At 38.6% G+C, this 24005-nt stretch overlaps 1 protein-coding gene across 1 annotated transcript in view; it reads left to right on the top strand.

Moving 5' to 3' along the window:
• Positions 1-8596: 8596 nt before the first annotated feature.
• CPAMD8 (C3 and PZP like alpha-2-macroglobulin domain containing 8) overlaps positions 8597-24005 on the top strand; it is a 166017-nt gene continuing 150608 nt past the window's right edge. The window contains exons 1-3 of the mRNA XM_051972095.1: positions 8597-8732; positions 11934-12085; positions 17423-17445. Of these exons, the coding sequence (XP_051828055.1) occupies positions 8641-8732; positions 11934-12085; positions 17423-17445 (267 nt within the window). The 5' untranslated portion in view covers positions 8597-8640. The remainder of the gene's footprint in view (positions 8733-11933; positions 12086-17422; positions 17446-24005) is intronic.

Here is a 24005-nt window from a genome sequence, read left to right as displayed (position 1 = left end):
ATCAGTCAAGCAAAACCAAAAAAATAAAACAATAGAAATTTCTTGGGAAAACAACAGACCTGGAAAACAGATCCAGGAGAGACAATCTGAGAATTATTGCACTCCCAGAAAAATATGATGAAAAAAAGAGCCTGGACACTATTTTCCAGGAAATCCTCAAAGAGAACTGCCCAGAAGTCATAGAAACAGAGGGTAAAATAGACATTGAAAGAATTCATCGATCACTTACTGAAAGGGATCCTAAAATCAAAACATCAAGAAATATAGTGGCCAAATGCCAGAAACCCCAGACGAAGGAAAAAATACTGCAAGTGGCTAGAAAATCCCAATTCAAATATAGAGGAGCCATAATAAGGATTACCCAGGATCTAGCAGCATTCACATTAAAAGATCGAAGAGCCTGGAATATGGTATTCCAAAAGGCTAAGAATGAGCATCTTTTTCCAGGGAAGAAGATGGTCATTCAACGAAATAAGCGAATTTCACCTATTTTTGATGAAAAAACCAGAACTTAATAAAAAGTTTGATCTACCAATATAGAACACAAGAGAAATCTAAAAAGGTAAAAAGAAATCTTGGGAACTATATCTCTGCTATAAAGATGTATAAAGAATACATGTATACCTTGTTCTAGAAACTAGATGTAGAAAGTACGTTGTACCAAAAAAAGGATAAAGTGGGGGTACTACATCTCATGAAGAGGCAAAGGAAACCTATTATATCTGAGAGAAAGAATGGAGGGGGATGAATATAGTGGGTATCTTACTGCCATCAGAATTGGCTTTAAGAGAAAAATTTTAGACATATTAAATTTATGGTGAAACTTCTCCCACCTCATTGAAAAGTGAGAAGGGAAAAGTGAAAAGGGAAGGAATAAGCTAAGTGGAAGGGAATACGAAAACTGTGAGGGAAAGGGGTAAAATAGGGGGAGGAACTGTAAGGTAGAGGTAGGGATACTAAAAAGGGAGGGCTGTGAGAAGCAAGTGGTGCTCACAAGCTTAATATTAAGAAGGAGGGTAAGGGGGAAAGAAGGGAGAAAAGCATAAACAGGGGTTAACAAAATGGCAAGTAATACAGAATTGGTAATTTTACCCATAAATGTGAACAGGGTAAACTCCCCCATAAAGAGGAAGCGGTTAGCAGAATGGATTAAAAGCCAGAATCCTACAATATGTTGTTTACAGGAAACACACCTAAAGCAGGGAGATACATGCAAAGTAAAGGTAAAAGGTTGGAGCAAAATCTACTATGCTTCAGGTGAAGTCAACAAAGCAGGGGTAGCCATCCTGATCTCAGATCAAGCGAAAGCAAAAATTGATCTAATTAAAAGAGATAAGGAAGGGCACTATATCTTGCTAAAGGGTAGCATAGATAATGAAGCAATATCAATATTAAACATATATACACCAAGTGATGTAGCATCTAAATACTTAAAAGAGAAATTAAGAGAGCTGCAAGAAGAAAGACAGCAAAACTATAATAGTGGGAGATCTCAACCTTGCACTCTCAGAATTAGATAAATCAAACCACAAAATAAATAAATAAGAAGTCAAAGATGTAAATAGAATACTAGAAAAGTTAGATATGATAGATCTCTGGAGAAAATGAAATGGAGACAGAAAGGAGAACACTTTCTTTTCAGCAGTTCATGGAACCTATACAAAAATTGACCATATATTAGGACATAAAAACCTCAAACTCAAATGCAGTAAGGCAGAAATAGTAAATGCATCATTTTCAGACTACGATGCAATGAAAATTACATTCAACAAAAAGCCAGGGGAAAGTAGACCAAAAATAATTGTAAACTAAATAATCTCATACTAAAGAATGATTGGGTGAAACAGCAAATCATAGACATAATTAATAACTTCACCCAAGAAAACAACAATAATGAGACATCATACCAAAATGTATGAGATGCAGCCAAAGCGGTAATAAGGGGAAATCTCATATCTCCAGAGGCCTACTTGCATAAAATAGAGAAAGAGAAGGTTAATGAATTGGGCTTGCAAATAAAAATGCTAGAAAAGGAACAAATTAAAAACCCCCAGTCAAACACTAAACTTGAAATTCTAAAAATAAAAGGAGAGATCAATAAAATTGAAAGTAAAAAAAAAAACTATTGAATTAATTAATAAAACTAAGAGTTGGTTCTATGAAAAAACCAACAAAATAGACAAACCCTTAGTAAATCTGATTAAACAAAGTAAAGAGGAAAATCAAATTGTTAGTCTTAAAAATGAAAAGGGAGAACTCACCACTAAAGAAGGGGAAATTAGAGCAATAATTAGGAGTTACTTTGCCTAACTTTATGCCAATAAATTCAATGACTTAAATGAAATAGAAGAATACCTCCAAAATATATAGCTTGCCCAAACTAACAGAGGAAGAAGTAAATATCCTAAATACTCCCATCTCAGAAAAAGAAATAGAACAAGCTATTAAACCAACTCCCTAAGAAAAAATCCCCAGGACCAAATGAATTTGCATGTGAATTCTACTAAACATTTAAAGAACAATTAACTCCAATGCTATATAAACTATTTGAAAAAATAGGGATTGAAGGAGTCCTACCAAACTCCTTTTTACAACACAGACAATGTACTGATACCTAAACCAGGTAGGCTGAAAACAGAGAAAGAAAATTATAGACCAATCTCCCTAATGAATATTGATGCTAAAATCTTAAATAAAATATTAGCAAAAAGATTACAGAAAAATCATCTCCAGGACAATACACTATGACCAAGTAGGATTTATACCAGGAATGCAGAGCTGGTTCAATATTAGGAAAACTATTAGCATAATAGACTATATTAATAACCAACCAAACAAAAACCATATGATCATCTCAATAGATGCAGAAAAAGCATTTGATAAAATCCAACATCCAAAAACACTTGAGAGTATAGGAATAAATGGACTTTTCCTTAAAATAGTCAGGAGCATATATTAAAAACCATCAGTAAGCATCATATGCAATGGGGAAAAACTGGAACCTTTCCCAGTAAGATCTGGAGTGAAGCAAGGTTGCCCACTATCACCATTATTATTCAATATTGTATTAGAAATGCTAGCCTCTGCAATAAGAGTTGAGAAAGAGATTAAAGGAATTAGAGTAGGCAACGAGGAAACCAAACTATCACTCTTTGCAGATGATATGATGGTATACCTAGAGAACCTCAGAGATTCTACTAAAAAGCTATTAGAAATAATTCATAACTTTAGTAAAGTAGCAGGATACAAAATAAATCCCCATAAATCCTCAGCATTTTTATACATTACAACAAAATCCAACAGCAAGAGATACAAAGAGAAATTCCATTCAAAATAACAGCATAAAATATTTGGGAATCTATCTACCAAAGGAAAGTCAGGAATTATATGAGCAAAATTACAAAAAACTTTCCACACAAATAAAGTCAGACTTAAATAATTGGAAAAATATTAAGTGCTCTTGGATAGGCCGAGCGAATATAATAAAGATGACAATACTCCCTAAACTAATCTATCTATTTAGTGCTATACCAATCAGACTTTTAATGATCTAGGAAAAATAAAACAAAATTCATGTGGAACAAAAAAAGGTAGAGAATCTCAAGGAAATTAATGAAAAAAACATCAAATGAAGGTGGCCTAGCTGTACCTGATCTAAAATTATATTATAAAGCAATAGTCACCAAACCCATTTGGTATTGGCTAAGAAATAGATTAGTTGATCAGTGGAATAGGTCAGGTTCACAAGACAGAATAGTCAACTATAGCAATCTAGTGTTTGACAAACCCAAAGATCCTAACTTTTGGGATAAGAATTTATTATTTGATAAAAACTGCTGGCATAACTAGAAATTAGTATGGCAGAAATTAGGCATGGACCCATACTTAACACTGTATACCAAGATAAGATCAAAATGGGTCCATGATTTAGGCATAAAGAACAAGATTATAAATAAATTAGAGGAACATAGGATAGTTTCTCTCTCAGACTTGTGGAGGAGAAAGAAATTTGTGATCAAAGGTGAACTAGAGACCACTACTGATCACAAAATAGAAAATTTTGATTATATCAAATTAAAAAGCCCTTGTACAAACAAAACTAATGCAAACAAGAAGCAACAAACTGGGAAAACATCTTCACAGTTAAAGGTTCTGATAAAGGCCTCATTTCCAAAATATATAGAGAATTGATTCAAATTTATAAGAAATCAAGCCATTCTCCAATTGATAAATGGTCAAAGGATATGAACAGACAATTTTCAGATGATGAAATTGAAACTATTACCACTCATATGAAAGAGTGTTCCAAATCACTATTGATCAGAGAAATGCAAATTAAGACAACTCTGAGATACCACTACACACCTGTCAGATTGGCTAAGATGACAGGAAAAAATAATGATGAATGTTGGAGGGGATGCGGGAAAACTGGGACACTGATGCATCATTGGGGGAGTTGTGAACGAATCCAACCATTCTGGAGAGCAATCTGGAATTATGCCCCAAAAGTTATCAAACTGTGCATATCCTTTGATCTAGCAGTGTTACTTCTGGGCTTATATCTCAAAGAAATACTAAAGAAGGGAAAGGGACCTGTATGTGCCAAAATGTTTGTGGCAGCTCTGTTTGTAGTGGCTAGAAACTGGAAATTGAATGGATGCCCATCAATTGGAGAATGGCTGGGTAAATTGTGGTATATGAATGTTATGGAATATTATTGTTCTGTAAGGAATGACCAGCAGGATGAATACAGAGAAGCTTGGAGAGACTTACATAAACTGATGCTAAGTGAAATGAGCAGAACCAGGAGATCATTATATACTTCAACAACGATATTGTATGAGGATGTATTCTGATGGAAGTGGATTTCTTTGACAAAGAGAAGATCTAACTCAGTTTCAATTGATCAAGGATGGACAGAAGCAGCTACACCCAAAGAAAGAACACTGGGAAATGAATGTAAACTATTTGCATTTTTGTTTTTCTTCCCAGGTTATTTTTACCTTCTGAATCCAATTCTCTCTGTGCAACAAGAAAACTATTCAGTTCTGCATACATATATTGTATCTAGGATATACTGCAACATATTTAACATATATAGGACTGCTTGCCATCTAAGGAAGGGGGTAGAAGGAGGGAGGGGAAAAATTGGAACAGAAGTGAGTGCAAGGGACAATGTTGTAAAAAATTACCCTGGCATGGGTTCTGTCAGTAAAAAGTTATTATATAAAAAAATCAAATCAATTAGAGAGGAATAATAGGATTGTCTTGCTGCACTGAGGACTAAACTGAGATATACCATAAATTTGTGGTAGAAATAAGCATCATGAGACTAAAACCTGCTATCTGCACATTAACCCAGATCATTGATAAAAATGTTAAAAATGAAAGAGTCAATATGTTTGGTGCTTTCTACTAAAGACCATCCAAGCCATTGGGTCCCATTGTTCAATTAATTATGAATCTACCTAATTCAATGAAGTTTTGTCCAACACAGATTTTGTCCATCAGAAAAGGATGAAATATCTCATTAATTGCTCTAGTGAAATGTAGGTAAACTATGTCTATTGCATACCTTGACTTACCTGCTCAGTAACACTGTCATAAAAGGAAATGAGGTTAATCTTGTATATAGCTGAAACTCAATGAAGCCATGCCTTTTGTCATTGTTGCTTCTTCTTCTAAATGTTCACCAATCACTCTGTAATAATAAACTCTAGAATTTTGGCAAGAACAAGATCATCTGCCTATAATTTACAGATACCTCCTCTCTCTCTGTCTCTCTGTCTCTCTTTCTCTGTTTCCTCTCTCTCTCATCCTCTCTCCCCATTTCTCTCCCTCTTTCCCCTTCCCTCTCTCCTTTCCTACTTTTCTTTCCCTCTCCCCTTCCCTCCTGCTTCCTCTCTCTTTCTCTCTCCTTCCCTCCCTTCTTTTTCTCTCTCTCTCTGAAAATTGCTAATAGTGCCTCAGTAATTACATTAATTACACTGTTCTGGCCCTTCTTTGTAATTCTTCTGGACCTGGTCACTTGAACTACTCTAGAGTATCTAGATGCTATGTTTTCAGCTTACTTACCTTGGTGCTTTCTACTAAGGACTATCCAAGCCATTGGATCCCATTGTTCAATTAATCATGAATCTACCTAATTCTAATTACTAACCTCAGTTATTTTTGGCTATTAGCCATTTTTATTCTGATCTTTTATATTCAAAGATTATTCTTCACGGCAGAGAAAACAGAAGCAAAATGAATTTAAGAAAATCTTCCTTTCCATCTGTTATTCAGTTTAAGCTTCAGTTCTATTCCTTCTTTTATCTTTTCCCCAATACAACTACACTCACCCCTTTCATTAGGTGATCTCATTAACTCCATGGATTCAATTATCATCTCTATGCTGATTATTCTCAAAAATACTTAATTAGAATTAGTCCCAACCTCTTTGTTGACTTTCAGTTTCACAATTTCAGAATCTTAAAATCAACATGTCCAAAACTAAACTCATTATCTTACTCTACTATTATCTTTCTCTATCTTTAGTTATTAAACCAACTCCCAGTCAGCCAGTTCACCAGGCTCGAAATGTTGATGTCATCCTCAATTTCCTCAGTATTGTTCCCTATATCTGATTTATTACAAAGAACTATATTGATTTTACTTTTGTAACATCTTTCAGATATGCTCCTTTGTCTTGTCTGACACTGCCAACCATCTTGGTCCAATCCCTCGCTACTTCATGATTAAACTATTGCAATAGCCTGTTGTTTGGTCTGCTTGCCACAAGTCTCTTTCTTACTCCATCCTCCACTCAGCTGTCAAACTGTGCTTCATAAAGTAAAAGTTTGACCATGTCACTACTCTACTCAATAAGTTCTGAAACTGCCTATTGCATCCTGTGTTTGATATAAAATTCTCTGTTTGACTTTCAAAAACTTTCACTACCTTCCCCTATCCCCACCTTTCCACTCTTATACCTTATCCTGTCCCTGATTAAATAAATTAGACCATTGTTCTTGGCTGGGATGTCAATTTCCTCCCCCATGGTTCAGCACCCACCATCCCTCTAACTTTCCCCATTCTGTGTATTCTAGACCTGCACCCACCATTAGAATGTAAGCTCCTTGAAGGCAGGAACTGGCTTTGCCTTTGTATTTGTATCTCCAATGCTTGGCACATAATAAATGTTTAATAATTGCTTTTTATTCATTCACTCAAGTAACTCTACCACTCACATGAAAATGTTTAATGTAAAGTTCCCCCAGTGGCATTCACATCAATCTGCTGAACACTGACTTCATGTTTACTTTTTAATCTTGACTCCATCTTTATTACTCCCTCTCCTTTTTTTCTTTAATTTCCTCACCTGTAAAATGAGGATGCTAGGTTAATTAGATAATAATAGATGATATTTACAAAGGATTTTATAGTTCACAAAACATTTACATAAACGGATTAGATGGTTTTTCAAATTCTGTGTTCTAGTGTCCCTTGTAACTCTGCCATTCTATGTTTTAAAGTCATAAAACAGTATGTTAGAAGTAAACATTTCTTTTCAGTTGAGCAGAAAATCAAGGACTGAGATATTTAGTAAATTGCCTAAGATTACAAGGCCAGAATCAGAACATAGATTTTCTGACTTCTACACTAGTGCTCCTTCACTGTCTACAGCCTGCTTCCTCTCCTAACCTCTTCAAGAGCTGACATTCTATGTTTTAAGGGCCTTTCCTGATTTAAAATCTTTTGTCTTCCAAGAGCTCCGTCAGATATTCTAGGTTCTTCAGCTCGGACATTTTAGGTGTACGGTTCAATATTCTAGGATTTCTCCCAGGTCTGACATTCTATTCCACGAACGCTTCCAACACCGAAGGATACTTTGCTAGGGAGTCTAGATATTGGCCTTGATTTGGGGTCTGTGCCTGGCAATAGATAGGGGAGCACGGACTGTGGTTGAGGAGAATCTTTGGGATTAGGTAGAAGAGTCAGTGGTAGGACAGGCACCCAGCTGGGTGTCAGAACCCGAAGGCGGTAACTTCTCAGTTGGAACTCAAGAGAGGTTGGGGTGGTGGGGGAAGGGAGGAGGAGAATTATTGACTGGAATGGAAGGGGGGGCAAAGGCAGCAAGGTTTCTGCCCTCCCCAATCTTGCCAGGACTTTCCCTGTTCCCCCCTGCGTAGGCAGAGGGCGAGGGCGAGTCTAGGAGACAAAGACCTCCCTCCTTCTCTCCATCCGTCCCTCCCTCACTCCCTCCCCAGGACCTCCCGAGCCAGTGGGGCCGAGGAGGAGGCGGCGCAGGGAGCGGGCACCGGGTGGAGAGGGAGCGGGAGGCGGGGTCCGGCGGCAGTTTCAGGCACCGGGGGCGTCACCGGAGTAGGGCGCAGGGCGCAGGGCGCACGGACGAGAGCCCGGGGAGCAGCCGAACAAAGGCTCCTGGGCTGCAGAGGCGGTGGACGCTCGGACTCCAGCTCTCCACTCCGGGACCAGCGGGCTCTAGCTTCGGGAGCTCTGCGGCCACCGACCTTGGGGTGGGGGGCGGGAAAGCCGCGCGAGGAGGAGCCGGGGGCCGGGGGAGCCGGCCCTGGGGCTGGGGGCGGGAGGGGAGCACGTTGCCTCTCTCAGCTGGAGGCGTCTCGGTGGAGCCGGAAAATGCGCCCGAAGGAGTCCGGGGCTTGCAGCACCTGGTGCTTCCTACTGCTGTTGCAGCTGGGTTACCGGAGCGCAGCGCAGCTGCGGAGACAGTGAGTACCCCGGAGGGCGCGGGGTGGAGAGGGAGGGTGCCCGCCCAGCTCCCACCTCGGACCCGCCGCATCTTCCCCGAAGGCAGCTTCCCCAGGCTCTTTCCCCCTTACTTGTACCAGCTTTCCCCTTCTGGATGCATTTACCTTTCTCTTGGCCACAGGACTCATTCCTCGAGAGTCCCTCCATCTATTCCCACCCCTCCAGAGACACTCCCTGAAACCCCTCTCCACCTGGTTCCTCAAACCGATTTTTCCCGGATTAGCTGAGTAGTTGCTCCAAACAGGGAATGTGTATTATTGGATCGCGTTGTATATGGATGTATTAGAACAGGCAGCTTGGAGTGCTGGAAAAAAGCACAGGACTTGGAGTCAGGAAGTCTAGCTTCCAGCCCCTTCTCTCACACTTAGTACCAACTAGTGTTTGGCCTTGGGCAAGCTTACTTAATCTCTCTGAACCTCAGTCTGTAAAATGAGGAACTTGGACCAAACGCCTAGATCCTCCCAGCGCTAAATGCTTTGCTCCTCTGTCCAGGCTGAATTCAGCGTCCTAAAGGTCCCCACCAGCTCAGACATTCCATGTCTATGTCCAGCCTTTCCTTTGGGTGGGGAATTGAAAGGTGCCCCTGAGGGGAGGAGAAAACTCGCATTTTAGCCAAAGTTCTCGCTTGGCTACCTCCTGGTGCCCAGTGCCTTGGAGAAATCATTTTCCTGTGGGATTTTTTCTCCAAGCGCTCTATGTGTTCCTGCGTTGCTTTATGAATCCTTAACCCAATGAGTGGATGCTTTAACTAGCTGCCATGGAGGACTTTCAGTTACTCCCCTTAGTAGGAAATAGTTCACATCCTGCCAAGTTATGCTAAGACCTGACAGGGCTGTTAGTCACAGGGACTTGAACGGGAGCTGTCAAGTCACTAGTCAAACTGTCCAAACTAAACATTGAAGTTCAAACATAACATTATTAGGCAGCTTAATTTGAGCAGTGCATGTTTTTCTAATATCCAGAAAGCAAGAAAACAATGTAAGGACAAATAGTCAGTTCCTTGGGAACATGGGGGACAGTTAGACAGAAAAAAATCTTATTTTTTTTTTGAAGTAAGACTTGCAGTAATGGGAACAGTGAAAGGATGTGAGACTGGGGAGGGGGAGAGAGGGGGGGAGAAAGGATCTCTTCATGTGTTGCAGGGTCCAGTCTTGGCCCTGCCACTAAGAGCTCCTAGTTGATCAGAGAATCTATTCCCTTTGGACTTCGGATTTCTGTATATGAAATAGAGATGATAATACCAGATCTACCTCAAAACAGGGGACCTCTTCAGAGATCATCTAATCCAAATCCTTCATTTTAGAGAGGAAGAAAGACTCAGAAAGCTAAGGTCACATAAAGAATTAGCAGGAGAGCCGCGGTAGCTTTCAAGGCAGTATATTCTTCCCCAAACCACTATGATGTCCTTTTTCATTCCTAAAGTCTACATTTTCCCCTCTTTCCCACCCCCTTGCTCCTCATGATTTTGCACACTCAGAAGTAGTAAAACTTCTCAAATAAATTTCAGACCTGGCATCCCTCGGCTGAGGACGTCAGAGCACTCACATTCTCAAACTTTGAAATCTCTTGGTGGTTGTGGAAGGCAGACTGAAGTACCAGAGAACTAATATTGCCCGTTGAGCAGGATAGGATCACCATAGCAATGGAATTCACTAAATGATGACTTGGGGCTTGCAAAATAGCCTGACCTTCATCCCACAGCAACAATTCATCATTGCTTAAAGGACCCAAGTGTTGGCACAACAAAGGACCAGGAAGCTAAGAGGGCCTTTGTGTTTCTTGTACTTTAAGCCTTAATTCACATTAAGATGTCTTTCAAGAACTGACTGATAAATAAACACTGTCATCATAAATGCTAGTAGGTTTTTTTTACATGTCTTTCTGGTATTCTAATAACTGATTTTTGTAACTGAAGAAAAATCTAGTTTAATAACACTGAGATCTCTAAGCTGAGAAGCATGTGTGATTGTACTATATATATTTAAGAAAGAAGATAGGTTAGGAATCAGACATTTAAAATGCTAACAGAGGTGGCAGCTAGATTGCACAGTGGATAGAGCGCTAGCCTTGAAGTCAGTCCAGCCTCAGATAGTTAATACTTCCTAGCTGTGTGACTCTGGGCAAGTCACTTAATCCCAATTGCCTCTGCAAAAACAAAAACAAATGCTAACAGAGCAGGCAATATATGAGGCCATCCCATTAGACATTTTAGGAAGATAGTGGTGAGGTAGTACTGAACCTGGAGTCCAAAGACTGGAATTCAAATCTCACCTGGGACTTTAGGTATGGGCAAATCAAAGAACATTTTGTTCACATGCCTCAGTTCCTGCCCCTGTAAAATGGGGATAATCATGATGATAATACTTCTTGGGGTGGTTTAGAGAAAAGTACTTTGTAAACCCTAAAATGCTATAGAAACGTGAGCTCTCATAATATTATTTATGCAAAAACTACCTTTCTTCAGAATTGGCAAATGGAAGTCAGCTGATTTCAATTAAACAAGTATTTATTAAGTGTTTACTAGTACCAAGTATTAGCTTCAGCTGTTCATCTGCCTCCCGTCTGTTTCCATGCTAATGAATCACCGTGTGACTACTTTTCAACAAAAGAATAAAGTAGCATGAACTGTCAGTTTCAGATCTTGTGTGTTATTTCAATGTTTTAAAATCATTTTAATCCAAGATATAACTTTGTAAGAGACCTAAGTTATAATCCTGGAAATTCTACTAATTAGCTACATGATCTTGAGCTTTGCTTAGGAAGTCCTAAACAAGAACCTGGGCTACATAGTCTCTGAGATTCTAACCCAGACAATATATATTCTGTATACTGAGGAGCTTTCAAGCTCAGCTCTAACATTCTAGGTGCAGAGTTCAAAGTAAGGTCCCTTATAACTGTGCTGTTCTTTGTCACCAGACCCCTCCCTGATGGAAAATAGTTCTGTGATTCTAAGCTGATGGAGCAATTTGGCATGATCCGTAGTGTCTCAGCTTTCTCACATGCCATACCTGGCACCATGGTGATGGGTTCTCAAGGAATGACTGAATAATCACTGTAGCTGATAAGAATGATTGTAGTTCATTCTCTTTCATGTCAGTTAAGCACAGACAACCTTTTTTAATTGCCAGTTTTTCTTACCAATTTACAATTTTCTTTTTCAGAGGCTACTTGATTGCTGCTCCTTCTGTGTTCCGTTCTGGAGTAGAGGAGGTTATTAGTGTGACAATCTTTAATTCCGTAAAGGAAACTACCGTGCAGATTCAGCTAGTGGTCAAAGGAGAGACCGTAGCTCGGGGCCATGGAACCATTCTTGGTAAGTCATCCTTCCTTCAAGATTGCTAAAATAGTATTTGAAGCTTGGATTTTTGCTTTCTTCAGAAAAATCACTGGTTTTCTAGGATTCTTTTGGTTTGGATCTCGTGTGTGTGTGTGTGTGTGTGTGTGTGTGTGTGTGTGTGTGTGTGTGTGTGTATAATATTTATTGGCAGATGATCCCTAATATCTTAATGTCTCTGTATTGAACCTCAAACACAAATAGCACTGATATTCATTCTAATCTTAGCTTGCCACTGATTAGCTGGGTGATCTTGGGCAGACTGGGTACCAGGCAGTTGCACAAGGCAGTGATTAAATTGGAACCTGAGTTTTCTCAATTCCAAGTCCAAAATTTTTTTTTCATTAATAACTTACTATGTACAAAACACTCATTGTACTAGGGACTAAGAGGGAAATTATGGTAAATACTCTGCCCTCAAGGAGTTTCTAGTCCATTTGTGGTAAATATAGGAGCAGAAAAAGTTCAATTACAATTCAGCAGATAAAGAACTCTCCAAGAGATCTGACAAAATATTGTCATATGTATACTCAGTAAATACTTAGGGTTTTGAGGAGAAAGACAGAGAGAATGATGGCTTAATAAGTCTGCAACAGCTTTTTGGAAAAAGATGCACATACAGAGATCCTTTCTGTCCCTGACTAGGTATGTATATGTACTACTTTGGCCAGTGATGGGATAAATTGATAAGAACAGAGATCTTCAGGTGAAGATTCAGTGTCTTTAAGGTATACTGAGGTCATCTTTTAGTTTTAGTAGCAGATGCTCTAGTAATCAAGAACTAAGATTTATCTATTTTGAACAAAAGTCAATAAGAATTCTCTTTTGTATCAGTGAGAACTGTATTTATCTTCCTCATCCTGGCTTGCTCTTTTTCTTTTGCTATATTTTACTTACACATAAAAGATTTTAACACTAATCTTTAAAGATTTTAACTTCTAAATTCTCTCCCGCTGCCTCTTCTCACTTCTTGAGAAGGCAAACAATTTGATATTGATTCTACTTCCGGGTTGCTCTTCATTCTTCCTACCCTACTGTTGCTCAGTTCTTCTTTCTCTGCTTCTTCTTTCCCTATCTTCTATTTCAGCCTTTTCTCTCTATTTCAGCTAGAAGAAAGTTTTCTGTAAACTTTTAAAGATAACATTTCCTTCCAGGGGGTCTTTCCTTATTTCTTCCAATGGTTAGTCTTTTCTACTTTATGAAATCATCTTGCATATAATTTGCAGTTATTTATTTGTGCATATGTTCTTTTTTTGTAGGAAGTAATTTTTTTTTCTTTTTTTTTAAATATATATTTTATTTTATTTTATTTTATAATAACTTTATATTGACAGAATCCATGCCAGGGTAATTTTTTTACATTATCCCTTGCACTCGCTTCTGTTCCGATTTTTCCCCTCCTTCCCTCCACCCCCTCCCCTAGATGGCAAGCAGTCCTATATATGTTAGATATGTAGCAGTATATCCTAGATAGAATATATGTTTGCAGAACCGAACAGTTCTCTTGTTTGTGCATATGTTCTAATGCCATAGTACAGTGTAAATTCCTTAAAGGCAGGTACTATTTGATTTAAGTCTGGCATAGTATTTGACACATGATTGGCATTTAACTTGTTGAACTGAATTGAGCACTGTAGAACTGAGTTGTTATTATCACTGTGGGATTTGAGCTGACATTTATATAGCATGTCCCTGATCTTCCCTTGCCCTGGCACAGAATGATAAGCTTTCTCCCTAGATCTCTCATGCTCATGTATTTTAATTGTTTATGGATTTCTAGTTCACTGTTCTATTTACAACATTAATTAGTCAATCAACAGCTTTATTAAGCACTTAATATGAGCCAGGCTCTGTACTAAGTGCTGGGGATACCAAAAAAGCAAAAACAAAATAAAACCCAAACCAATCCCTGATCTCAAAAAACTTATGTTGTAATGAGGAAGGCAATGTAATTAACTAAAAACAGAGTATGTAGAGAAGGTGGAAAGTAATCTTAGAGGAGAAGGCATTAGCAGAAAGAGTACCTGGGAAAGATTTCCTGCAGTTGATGAGATTTGAGCTGTTTCTTATAGGAAACTATATAGGAATCTAAGAAAATTAAAAGCTAGAGGTGAGGGGGACAAAGCATTCCAGATATGGACTGTAGCCAGTGCAAAAGTCTGGAGATGAGATGAAGTAGCAAGGAGGCTGGTATAGATGGATTTTAGAGTGAGGGGAGAGTGTGAGAAAACTTCCTTTAGAGGAAGGGAGTGAGTGTGAGAAAACTGAAAAGGTAGGAAGGGGACAAGCTATGAAGAGCTTTAAAAAAGAGAGCATTGTATCTTATCGGAGGTAATAGGGAGCCATGAGATGTCTCATTTGGGGAAGAGGAGCTACATGGACAAATCTATCTAGGATTTGGTAGTGAATCAAAATCACCTTGACAGCTGAGTGGAGGAAGCATTGGAGGGGAAAGAACTTTGAGTCAGGGAGATCGGTTAGAAGGATACTGAAGTAATTTATTTAGTAGGTATCTGAACTAGGGATTTGTTATGTGAATGGACAGAGGGGACATACATGAGAACAATTGTGACAGGATTTAACAGTGATTTGGAAATATGAATATGAGAGTGAGAAATCGAAGTGAGTTGAGACTGTGAGCCCAGGAGACTGGAAGGATGGCTGTACCCTTGACAATAAAAGGGAAGTTTAGAGGAGGGAGGCGTGTGTGGAGATGAGTTCTGAATTTGAGATGTCTAAAAGACATGTGGTGACGTTGACTATCTCTGGAGACAGACTAGGGTTGGGAATGATATATGGAGAGGTGAACATTGAGCCCCTGGGAGCTGATGAGATCACCAGTGAAGCAGTGTGAGTAAAAGAAGAGGGTCCACTACCAGTGTGCTTGAAGTGGTGATCAACTAGCAGAGGAAACTGAAAAGGAGGTGTTGGGAAAGTAGAACAACTGGAAAAGAACAATATCATCAGAACCTAAAAGGGGGGCATCCAAGATTGGTGATCACCAATATTAAACACTTTGGGGATATCAGAATGATGAGGACTGAGAAAAGCTGGTACATTTGTCAGCTAAGAGATATGGGCAACTGGGAGTGGGTGGCTTCAGTTGGATGTTGAAAGGAGATATTAGACTGCAAGGGATTTAGGAAAAAGTCTGAGAGGGGAAGAAGAGGAGGCAAAGAAGATAATTTGCTTTTTGAAGGAGTTTTGTCATAAAGAGAAAATAGCTAGGAGGGTAGTCAGTTGGTTTGGTAGGATTGAATAAAGGATGGGGAAGATATGGATGAATTTGTAAAGGAAAACACAAGGGAAGAACAGGAGAGAGAGTGACAGACAACACATAGAGACACAGAGAGATAAGGTAATATAGAGAGTAGGAATGTAAGAGGGGGCCAGATCCTTTAGTCCCCTCTCATTTTACAGAGGAGGAAGCTAAGACCTAGAGAGGTTAAGAGTCCAAGATGACACAGGTAGTAAATGACAGAGCCAAGAGGTGGTCCCAAGCTTTCTGAACCTAAACCCAGCATTGTTTCCCTCACACAACACTGCTTCCCATTCGGAGGTTGCTAGAATGGATCTTTGAATTCAGGAAGGAAAATATAGTTTGGGTTTGCTTTGAAGCCTTTATTCCTAGTATTCTACAAAAAACCATGTTATCTTTTTCCAGTTTATAATATTCTGAAACTTAAAATAAGTATTTAACTCTAGCAATAAAAAGAAATGGTGAGATGCTTCTGTTTATACTTGATAGGAATTACAAACATATCCTGCATAGGGTTTTTCCAACCAGTATTATTTTGCAATCTCACAGTGTATTTTATTCAGAACCCATCCTAAGGTATCAAAACCCTGCTAACCAGTAGTTAGTCACTGTCTTATTGATAATTTGGTTGGGAGCCTTTAATACTGAGGTCATGCATTCAGTGATTTAATAAGTATTTATTAAATATTTTTGAAGTATTTATAGAAATGTGCTCAGTACTGGGAAGAATACACAGTTCTTGTCCTCCCAGAACTCATAGTCTGATAAGAGATAAGGCTCAGGCATAAATCCCTGAACTGCATAATAATCAAGTGATAAAATGTTTTCTGGGACCAGAATTGGCTCAGCAAACCAGCATCTCTGTATACATTTATATATATATATATACACACACACACACATACATATATACATATATATATACATATATATACACACAAATATGATACACAACACATTTTATATATATATATATACATACATATCTATCTATCTATCTATATATATATATATCATGTTCATGTACTTAAAAAAAAACTTCATTTAGGGGAGTGTGAAAAAGGCATGGAAAATATTTGGACCTAATTGAAACTTTTTTAAGACTATGAATATGGGCAACCTAAGAATGTGTACCCAGATTATGACACTGCTTTTTTGGAACTAAATGTTCTAGTATTTTATCTGATATTGTGTTTTCTCAGAACTAGTGACTGGTATTGGGCAGTATATGCCTCAAATGGGGAACTTCCCAGAGCCCCCTAGAATTGTGACTCTTTGGGGAATGGAAGGACAGCTAATTTTAGAAGGGCTAGGTTTCCCTTCTGTCCTTACTAATGAAGGAATCCTTTTTTTCTTTTTAACTCCTTCGCCCATGTACTAATTTAAAAATCAGAGCTGAGCTCTTATATGATTTGACTGGACTGGAAACCAAAATTTATCTGAGTGTTTATACATTCACTCACCTACCTTCTTTTTGGAAACTGGCTCTCTCTTCTGTTTATCTTAGGTCTTTGGATAAAAAGGAGTTGGTAGGTACACATGTGGGTGTGGTGTTTACACATCTGCCTGACAGATGCTAAACAGAAGTCTTAACTGGCAGGCTTCAACAACAAACACAAGCTGGATGAATGTCTCAGGATGATTCACATCCCTAAGAGAACGGTGGTCCCTGACAGCCAAGCATTGTCCTCTCTCTTCAAACCCTGAGTTCAGCATCAGCTTTCTCCCCTTAAAGCACTCTGCGGCAGCACTGGCATGCCTTGGGAGAGGGCCACGGACGGATTAAGCTTGCCAGCCAGCCAAGTTTTTCCTGAATAGCTCAGCTAAGTCCACCTCACCTCAGGCCTACAGATTTCCCCAGAGCCGAGAAAATGACTTCTGAAACTATCCTCCTCACCTTGGACAGTCCCTTTGAGGATTTTGGATCCAAGCGTTCTCGTTCAGAGAAAGTCCCTTTTATTGTAGCTTTTCCTATTTGAAAGAAAAACAGTTTCCTTGTTTTAGTCAAATAAAGAAATGATCAATTTAACCTTTTGTCATTTTATTTTCATTTTTAGATAAAGGGACAATCAAGTTCAAGGTAAGCTTTGAATATTTTTATGATACATCACTGTCTCCATTTTCTCTTTTCTCAAGTCCATCATTCACAGGCTAACAAAGTTATTCACAGCTCTTAACTGTGTTAATCCCCGTCTCAGAAGCCATCTGTGGCTCCCTGGTGCCTGTAGGATAAAGTACAAATTCCTTGGCCTGAGCTTTATTGCCAGCTCACCACAGTCTTTGAGTTTAGTCAGTTTTTCCAATCTTATCTTCTACTACCTTTTCAAACACTCTGCGTTCCAGTCAGATTGAGCTACAGCTTTCCTTAAGCTCTCCCTCTTCCACCTCCTTCATATGCTTGTAGTATCTCTACTGCTCAAAGTGTACTTTTCATCTCCAGGCTTCACATGCATTTCTGCCTTTTGAAATCCTTCCCTTTTCTCAGTTCACCCCCTCCTCCAGGAGGCTATCCTTGATCTTCTTAGCCTTCTTCTCCTAATCTTTCTTATCTGTGATCTCCCCTATGTTCTTGATTGTGTTCTAAATTGTTGTTGCTAATTATTCTTCTCTCTTCACCCTTCCACTGGTTTCTAAGCTCCGTGAAAGCAGTTTTATTTTGTGTGTGCGTAATGATTTTTTTTTCATCTTTGTATCTTCTGGGCTGAATACATGATCCATAATTGAAAAAAGTATAAATCAATTTAAATTGAGTTGAGAGAAAATATGAATTAGGTGCAAGAACTTGTTTCTATAAAGAAACTACTTCTGACAGGAAGGGAATGCCTTTATTTGGAATTATGAAATCCCAGTGTTGAGGATATCTGGCCATCTGGTCCAGTACTTCTCCAAAGTGTGATTGTCCTCCATAGCATCCCTGATAAGACATGTTCTGTTAAAACATCTCCAGGGTGGAGAAATCACTGACCATTGCATTGTTATCCTGTGCTCATTAGATCCCTATCTAGTTTTTTGTGATCTGGCAGGAATTAAGGAAGAGGAAAGCACTAGGGGAGTTCAGGTGGGATCTGGAGTTTACTATTTCCTGTTAAAGATTCGTTCTTCTTGCCCCGTCTCAGACCCAGGCCCATCCTGATATTTTTTTTTTCTATTTAAGTGGGGAACTTAGTCTGGGTTTGGTAGAGCAGATAGAGTAACAGATCTAAAGTCAGGAAGATTGATCAATCTGCATTCCAGTCTGGCTTCAGACATTTATTAACTAAAAGTATGACCCTAGGCAACTCATTTAACCTGTCTTCTTCAGTTTCCTCTTCTGTAAAATGAACTGAAGAAAGAAAGTAAACTACAAATGGGATTATGAAGAGTCAGACATGACTGAAAAATGACAACAAAAAACTGGGTTCGGTGATGAGATTCAACTCCCTTTTTTGTTTGGAGATATTTCTTTATAGCATCCTTTGCAAAAAAAAAAAGCTCATCTTTGAAAATTCAATCAATCTATCAATCAATCAAAAGTAATTTTCTTAAGTTTTCCCTGCTGCATGCAGGGGTTGAGGTGGGGGGAGTAGCCCCCCCCATCCCCCATCCCTGTTGGCTGGAGAACAAAGACAAAAACCAAAACAATTCCTCCCCTCAAGGAGCTTAAAGTCTAGTTCGGGAGACAATAAGTAACTGTAAATATGCACAAAATATGTATCTACACTCATTTAACAGAGAAAGCACAATTTGGGGAGAGGAATCAGAATTATTGAATGGTTATAAATAAGCTATAAACTCAGGAATCTCAGAAATTGTGTAGCTCAGTTCATATTTAAAGCATATATTCTGTCCATACTGTCACAGCAAGTGATGATTCATTCTGTTTTTCTTGAATGAGAACTCACTACCTCCAAGGCATCCTGTTCTACATGATCAGCTTTTATTGGTAGAAGATTTGTCTATTTAGTTAAAATCTACCTCCTTCTGATCCTCAACTCCAAAACCTCATGTCCACAATGGTTTGTATTTCTACACTTTGGGATCAAGTGGAAGAAATATTAAAATAACTGTTATATAGATTGTACTTTAAGGTTTGTAAAGTGCTTTATATATAGTAATTCACTTATCAGTTTTCTTACCTGTAAAATGAAGAGGATTAACCTCTAAGATCCCTCCCACTTATGATTCTACATTCATATATTTGCATTTCTGATGCTCTAAAGTTACAAAATGTTTTCATCACAATAATCTTTGTTAAATAGATATTACATTCATTTTACCAAATGAATAGGAATCCAGTTTTTATTCCATTGTATCATACTGTTTTGTAAACTAGAATACTAAATGTAAATGTCTTGTTATTATGGAAGGCATTAGACTAGATGACTCTGAGGTCCCTTAGTTAAATTAGAGAAGAGTGTCTATTATTCGATACTAACCTTTCCTTCCACCTTAAATTTGTGCCTGAATTTCCTAGCCACAAAACAGTCTTTTTTTTCTTTTGTTTTCTCAAATGCTAGAATTATTTTTAAGGAAAAAATATATATACACAAGAAACTGTTAAACTTCATTTGAATCTCTTTGGTTTTTCTTGTTCCTTGAGATGAGTCCACTGGGCATGTTCTTCTCATTCTCTGTTTGATTTGGGGGAGAAAGGGGAAGATCCAAGATGTCATCAGTAATTCCTAAAATCTTCATTGCCCTCTCTCATACACTTATTTTTCCCTCAGAGATTTAGAGCTTTGAGGAGAGTATATCCAATCCTTTCTATATGATGGCTTTTTCTCTGCTATTAAGTTTAGCTAATTCTTCCCAGGAAACATTATATCTCATTCTGGGAAGGGCTTGCTTTGGGGCCCTTATCCCCAACAGGAGGTAGAGGGTGGATCTCAATCTCATAGCTATTAAACTGTGACATACATCTGGAATCCTGGCAGATCACCACTCACGAGAGCCTAATGGAGCTGTGGGGACTAGCTAGCACAATGAATTAGTCACTGTCCTCCACGGAACTACCTTGATTTAGGAACTTCCATCATTTAATTTTCACAGGGCAGTTGATTTGACTATTTGCTTATCCTGCCATGCATCCAAAACATTCTTAAATGCTTACTCTGTACAAGAACTAGGGAAGATAGAAAAATCAAAGAAGTCTTTGCTCTTATAGAAGTTGGAGTCTTTTCGATAGTTCTTTATGGTTACAAAGGACATTCGTGGACATTTTCTCATGATCATCGCAATTAATATTTCCATTTTATAGATAAGTATATGGAAATGAAGAGAAATTTGCCCATGGACATACAATGATGTAGTAGCAGGGTGGCAATTAGAACTCTGGACTTGATACCAGATCCAGAACTCTTCTATTTTCTGCCACATTGCCTCTCTCCTCAGCATATCCCAACCTCTGATTTTCTTTCCTTTTTTTTTTTTTAAATTTTTATTTATTTATTTTTTAAATAACTTTTTATTGACAGAACCCATGCCAGGGTAATTTTTTACAGCATTATCCCTTGCACTCACTTCTGTTCCGATTTTCCCCCTTCCTCTTTCCACCCCCTCCCCAGATGGCAAGCAGTCCTTTACATGTTGAATAGGTTACAGTATATCCTAGATACAATATATGTGTGCAGAACCAAACAGTTCTCTTGTTGCACAGGGAGAATTGGATTCAGAAGGTATAAATAACCCAGGAAGAAAAACAAAAATGCAAGCAGTTTATATTCATTTCCCAGTGTTCTTTTTTTGGGTGTAGCTGCTTCTGTCCATCCTTGATCAATTGAAACTGAATTAGCTCTCTTTATTGAAGAGATCCACTTCCATCAGAATACATCCTCATATAGTATTGTTGTTGAAGTGGATAATGATCTTGGTTCTGCTCATTTCACTTAGCATCAGTTCATGTAAGTCTCGCCAGTCCTCTCTGTATTCATCCTGCTGGTCATTCCTTACAGAACAATAATATTCCATAACATTCATATGCCACAGTTTACTCAACCATTCTCCAATTGATGGGCATCCATTCATTTTCCAGCTTCTAGCCACTACAAACAGGGCTGCCACAAACATTTTGTCACATACAGGTCCCTTTCCCTTCTTTAGTATCTCTTTGGGGTATAAGCCCAGTAGAAACACTGCTGGATCAAAGGGTATGCACAGTTTGATAACTTTTTGAGCATAGTTCCAAATTGCTCTCCAGAATGGCTGGATGTGTTCACAATTCCACCAACAATGTCTGATTTTCTTTCCATAGGCCTAATTATCTCAGGAGAACTGGTCGGTCTTGCACCTTTCTACCATTGTCCTTTGGGTTTGAATGATGCTGAAGATGTTGATTTGTCATTTCTCTATATAGCCTCAATTGATTTTCATTTTTGTTGCTAAAATCCCACCCCTCAATGAAGTCTCATTCCCTCTCCAAGGTCCTCAGTCAGCACCACATGCTTTCCCATTCTGCCTGGAAGCTAGAACCTTGCCAATGAGTTGAGTGGTTTTCCTGGTGTGTGGTTACGGTGCATATATCAGGAGACAAGTGGTAGAATTTTCTCTAGATATCTTTTGCAGGAGAGTTTTCCGGAGTTGAATGAATGAACTATGAAGCTGATGGATAAAATGAGAAGAACAATGCATTTGGAGACAGAAAACCTAGTTTTGAATCCTGGCTTTGTCACTTATTACTAAACATCTCTATACCTTAATTTCCTTATATGTAAACTGAAAGCACTGAACTAGATGACCTATGAGGTTCTTTCTACCTCTAATTCTTATATTTTGGTGACATAGCTTTATCATTCAATTATCTTTTTTTATTATTGATACCTGGTGCATGTTGCTAGCTGACACTAGGACTAGAAAATTTAGATAGATAGATAGAAAAAAAGAAAGAATTAAAGAAAATTAGGGATAGAAAAATTAATGAGACTAAATGGTCTATGCTCATGAATTCTGTAATTACTTAGGAGAGATAAGGCATGGACATATCCAAAATATGATTTGATGAGACATAAAGTAGGTGCTGGAAAAACTCACAAGAGTATATTCACTTCCGGGTTTCTGGGGCCAGGTTAGAAGAAAAGAGGCTGCAGATTAAGGAAAATATTAAGAAGAAACATGTCATAGTAGATAGAGAGCCAGCTTTCTATTGGGAAGATAGGAATCTAAATTCAAATCTCAAGTATAAGAAAAACTGGCATTTTGATCCTGGGAATATCAGTCACCTAACTTTCAGATTTTCCAGGTAACTCTAAGTTTATAAGTTGGAGAGAGAGTGATGATGGCCATTGGTAAAGGGAGGTCCTTGTCTTGGAAATTCGCTATACTAAAGCTTCTTAAACTGTGGAGTTGCAACTTCACATGGGGTTTCATAAGTGAATATGGAAGTTGTGAAATTATGATTTATCAGTAAATATTTGATTTATATACTGATTTTATAATACCTATATACTTGGAGACACATAAAAATTTCTTGGGCTAAAAGGGATCATGAATGGAAAAAGTTTATGAAGCCCTGCCATATAAAACTGATCCAGTCACTATCCTTATTCTCTTTTCTTGGTACTATATTCTTGAGTCAGATAAAATTATTTCTGTATTAATCCTGCCTTCCCCTTTTTCCCCAGGGTGACCCAGCTGTATTTTCTCTCAGCTATAATCATAGGAGACAAGCTGGTACAATGGAAAGATAACTGCCCTAGAATTCTGCATTCAAACCCCATCTCTGACATTCCCCTTTTGGGTGATCATGAGCAATTCACATCCATTATCTAGGTTCTGGTTTCCTAATCTAGAAAATGAGAAGAAAATGATGAGGATGACCCTCTGGGATGCCGTTGAGCTCTATAGTAATGACCCAAAATTTGCTTCTGGATTTCTTGCAGTCTTGGGCTCTGCTTTCTATATTCTCATACATATGCTAGTGCGGCAGGCTTCCAAGGGGTATAGATTGGATTTATACCGACCTTGACGAGGTTGAGAAGGGGTTCAGTGATTAGGTCAGGATGACTCCAGATAGGCCATGGGGAAATATTTAGGCAGAGGATAGATGAGCATCTGTCAAAACTTTTCAAGTTAGACTGTTATAGGAGGTGGAAATTTGGACTAGGTAATCTCTAAAGTCCTGTCCGACGCTGATTGTATGACTATTTTTAGTCTCTGTTTAACATTCCTTTTCTGTTGTCACATAACTACTGCATGTGTATATGAAGGAATGATTGGGAAAATGTAGAAGAGATTCATCTTTCAGAGAAGGATTGGGAACATATGGTAGGGTAGAGGTCCCTGAATTTGGAATCAGGTCTCAGCTTTTACTACATGTTGATTTATGGGCAATTCCTTTTCCTTTTCTGGGCCTCAGTTTACTCATCTTTTAGATGAAGCAGGTGAGCCAAGTGTTCTTCTGAGCCCTAAAATCTTCTGAGTCTATGATCTCAAGTATAGACGTCTTGGTCCTTTCTGAGATGGAGGCAGTTACCAGGCCCAGAAAGTGAACAGTCCTAGTGGGAGGGAGAAAAACTATATGGTCCAAGTTGTGATCTAAAAAAATAAACCGGACGCCCTGACAAGGACAAGTCAGAATCCAGCAAGGGAAGCAATCTAGAGGCTAGGCAGGAGTTGTGAAATAAATCAGACACTTTTTCAAAGCAGCAAGTAGGGGCCAGAGCCGAC

The sequence above is a fragment of the Antechinus flavipes genome, chromosome 1 (genome assembly GCF_016432865.1).
Source record: "Antechinus flavipes isolate AdamAnt ecotype Samford, QLD, Australia chromosome 1, AdamAnt_v2, whole genome shotgun sequence".
NCBI lineage: Eukaryota > Metazoa > Chordata > Mammalia > Dasyuromorphia > Dasyuridae > Antechinus > Antechinus flavipes.
The sequence above is the reverse complement of the archived record's forward strand: the minus strand, read 5'-3'. Positions and strand labels throughout refer to the sequence as shown.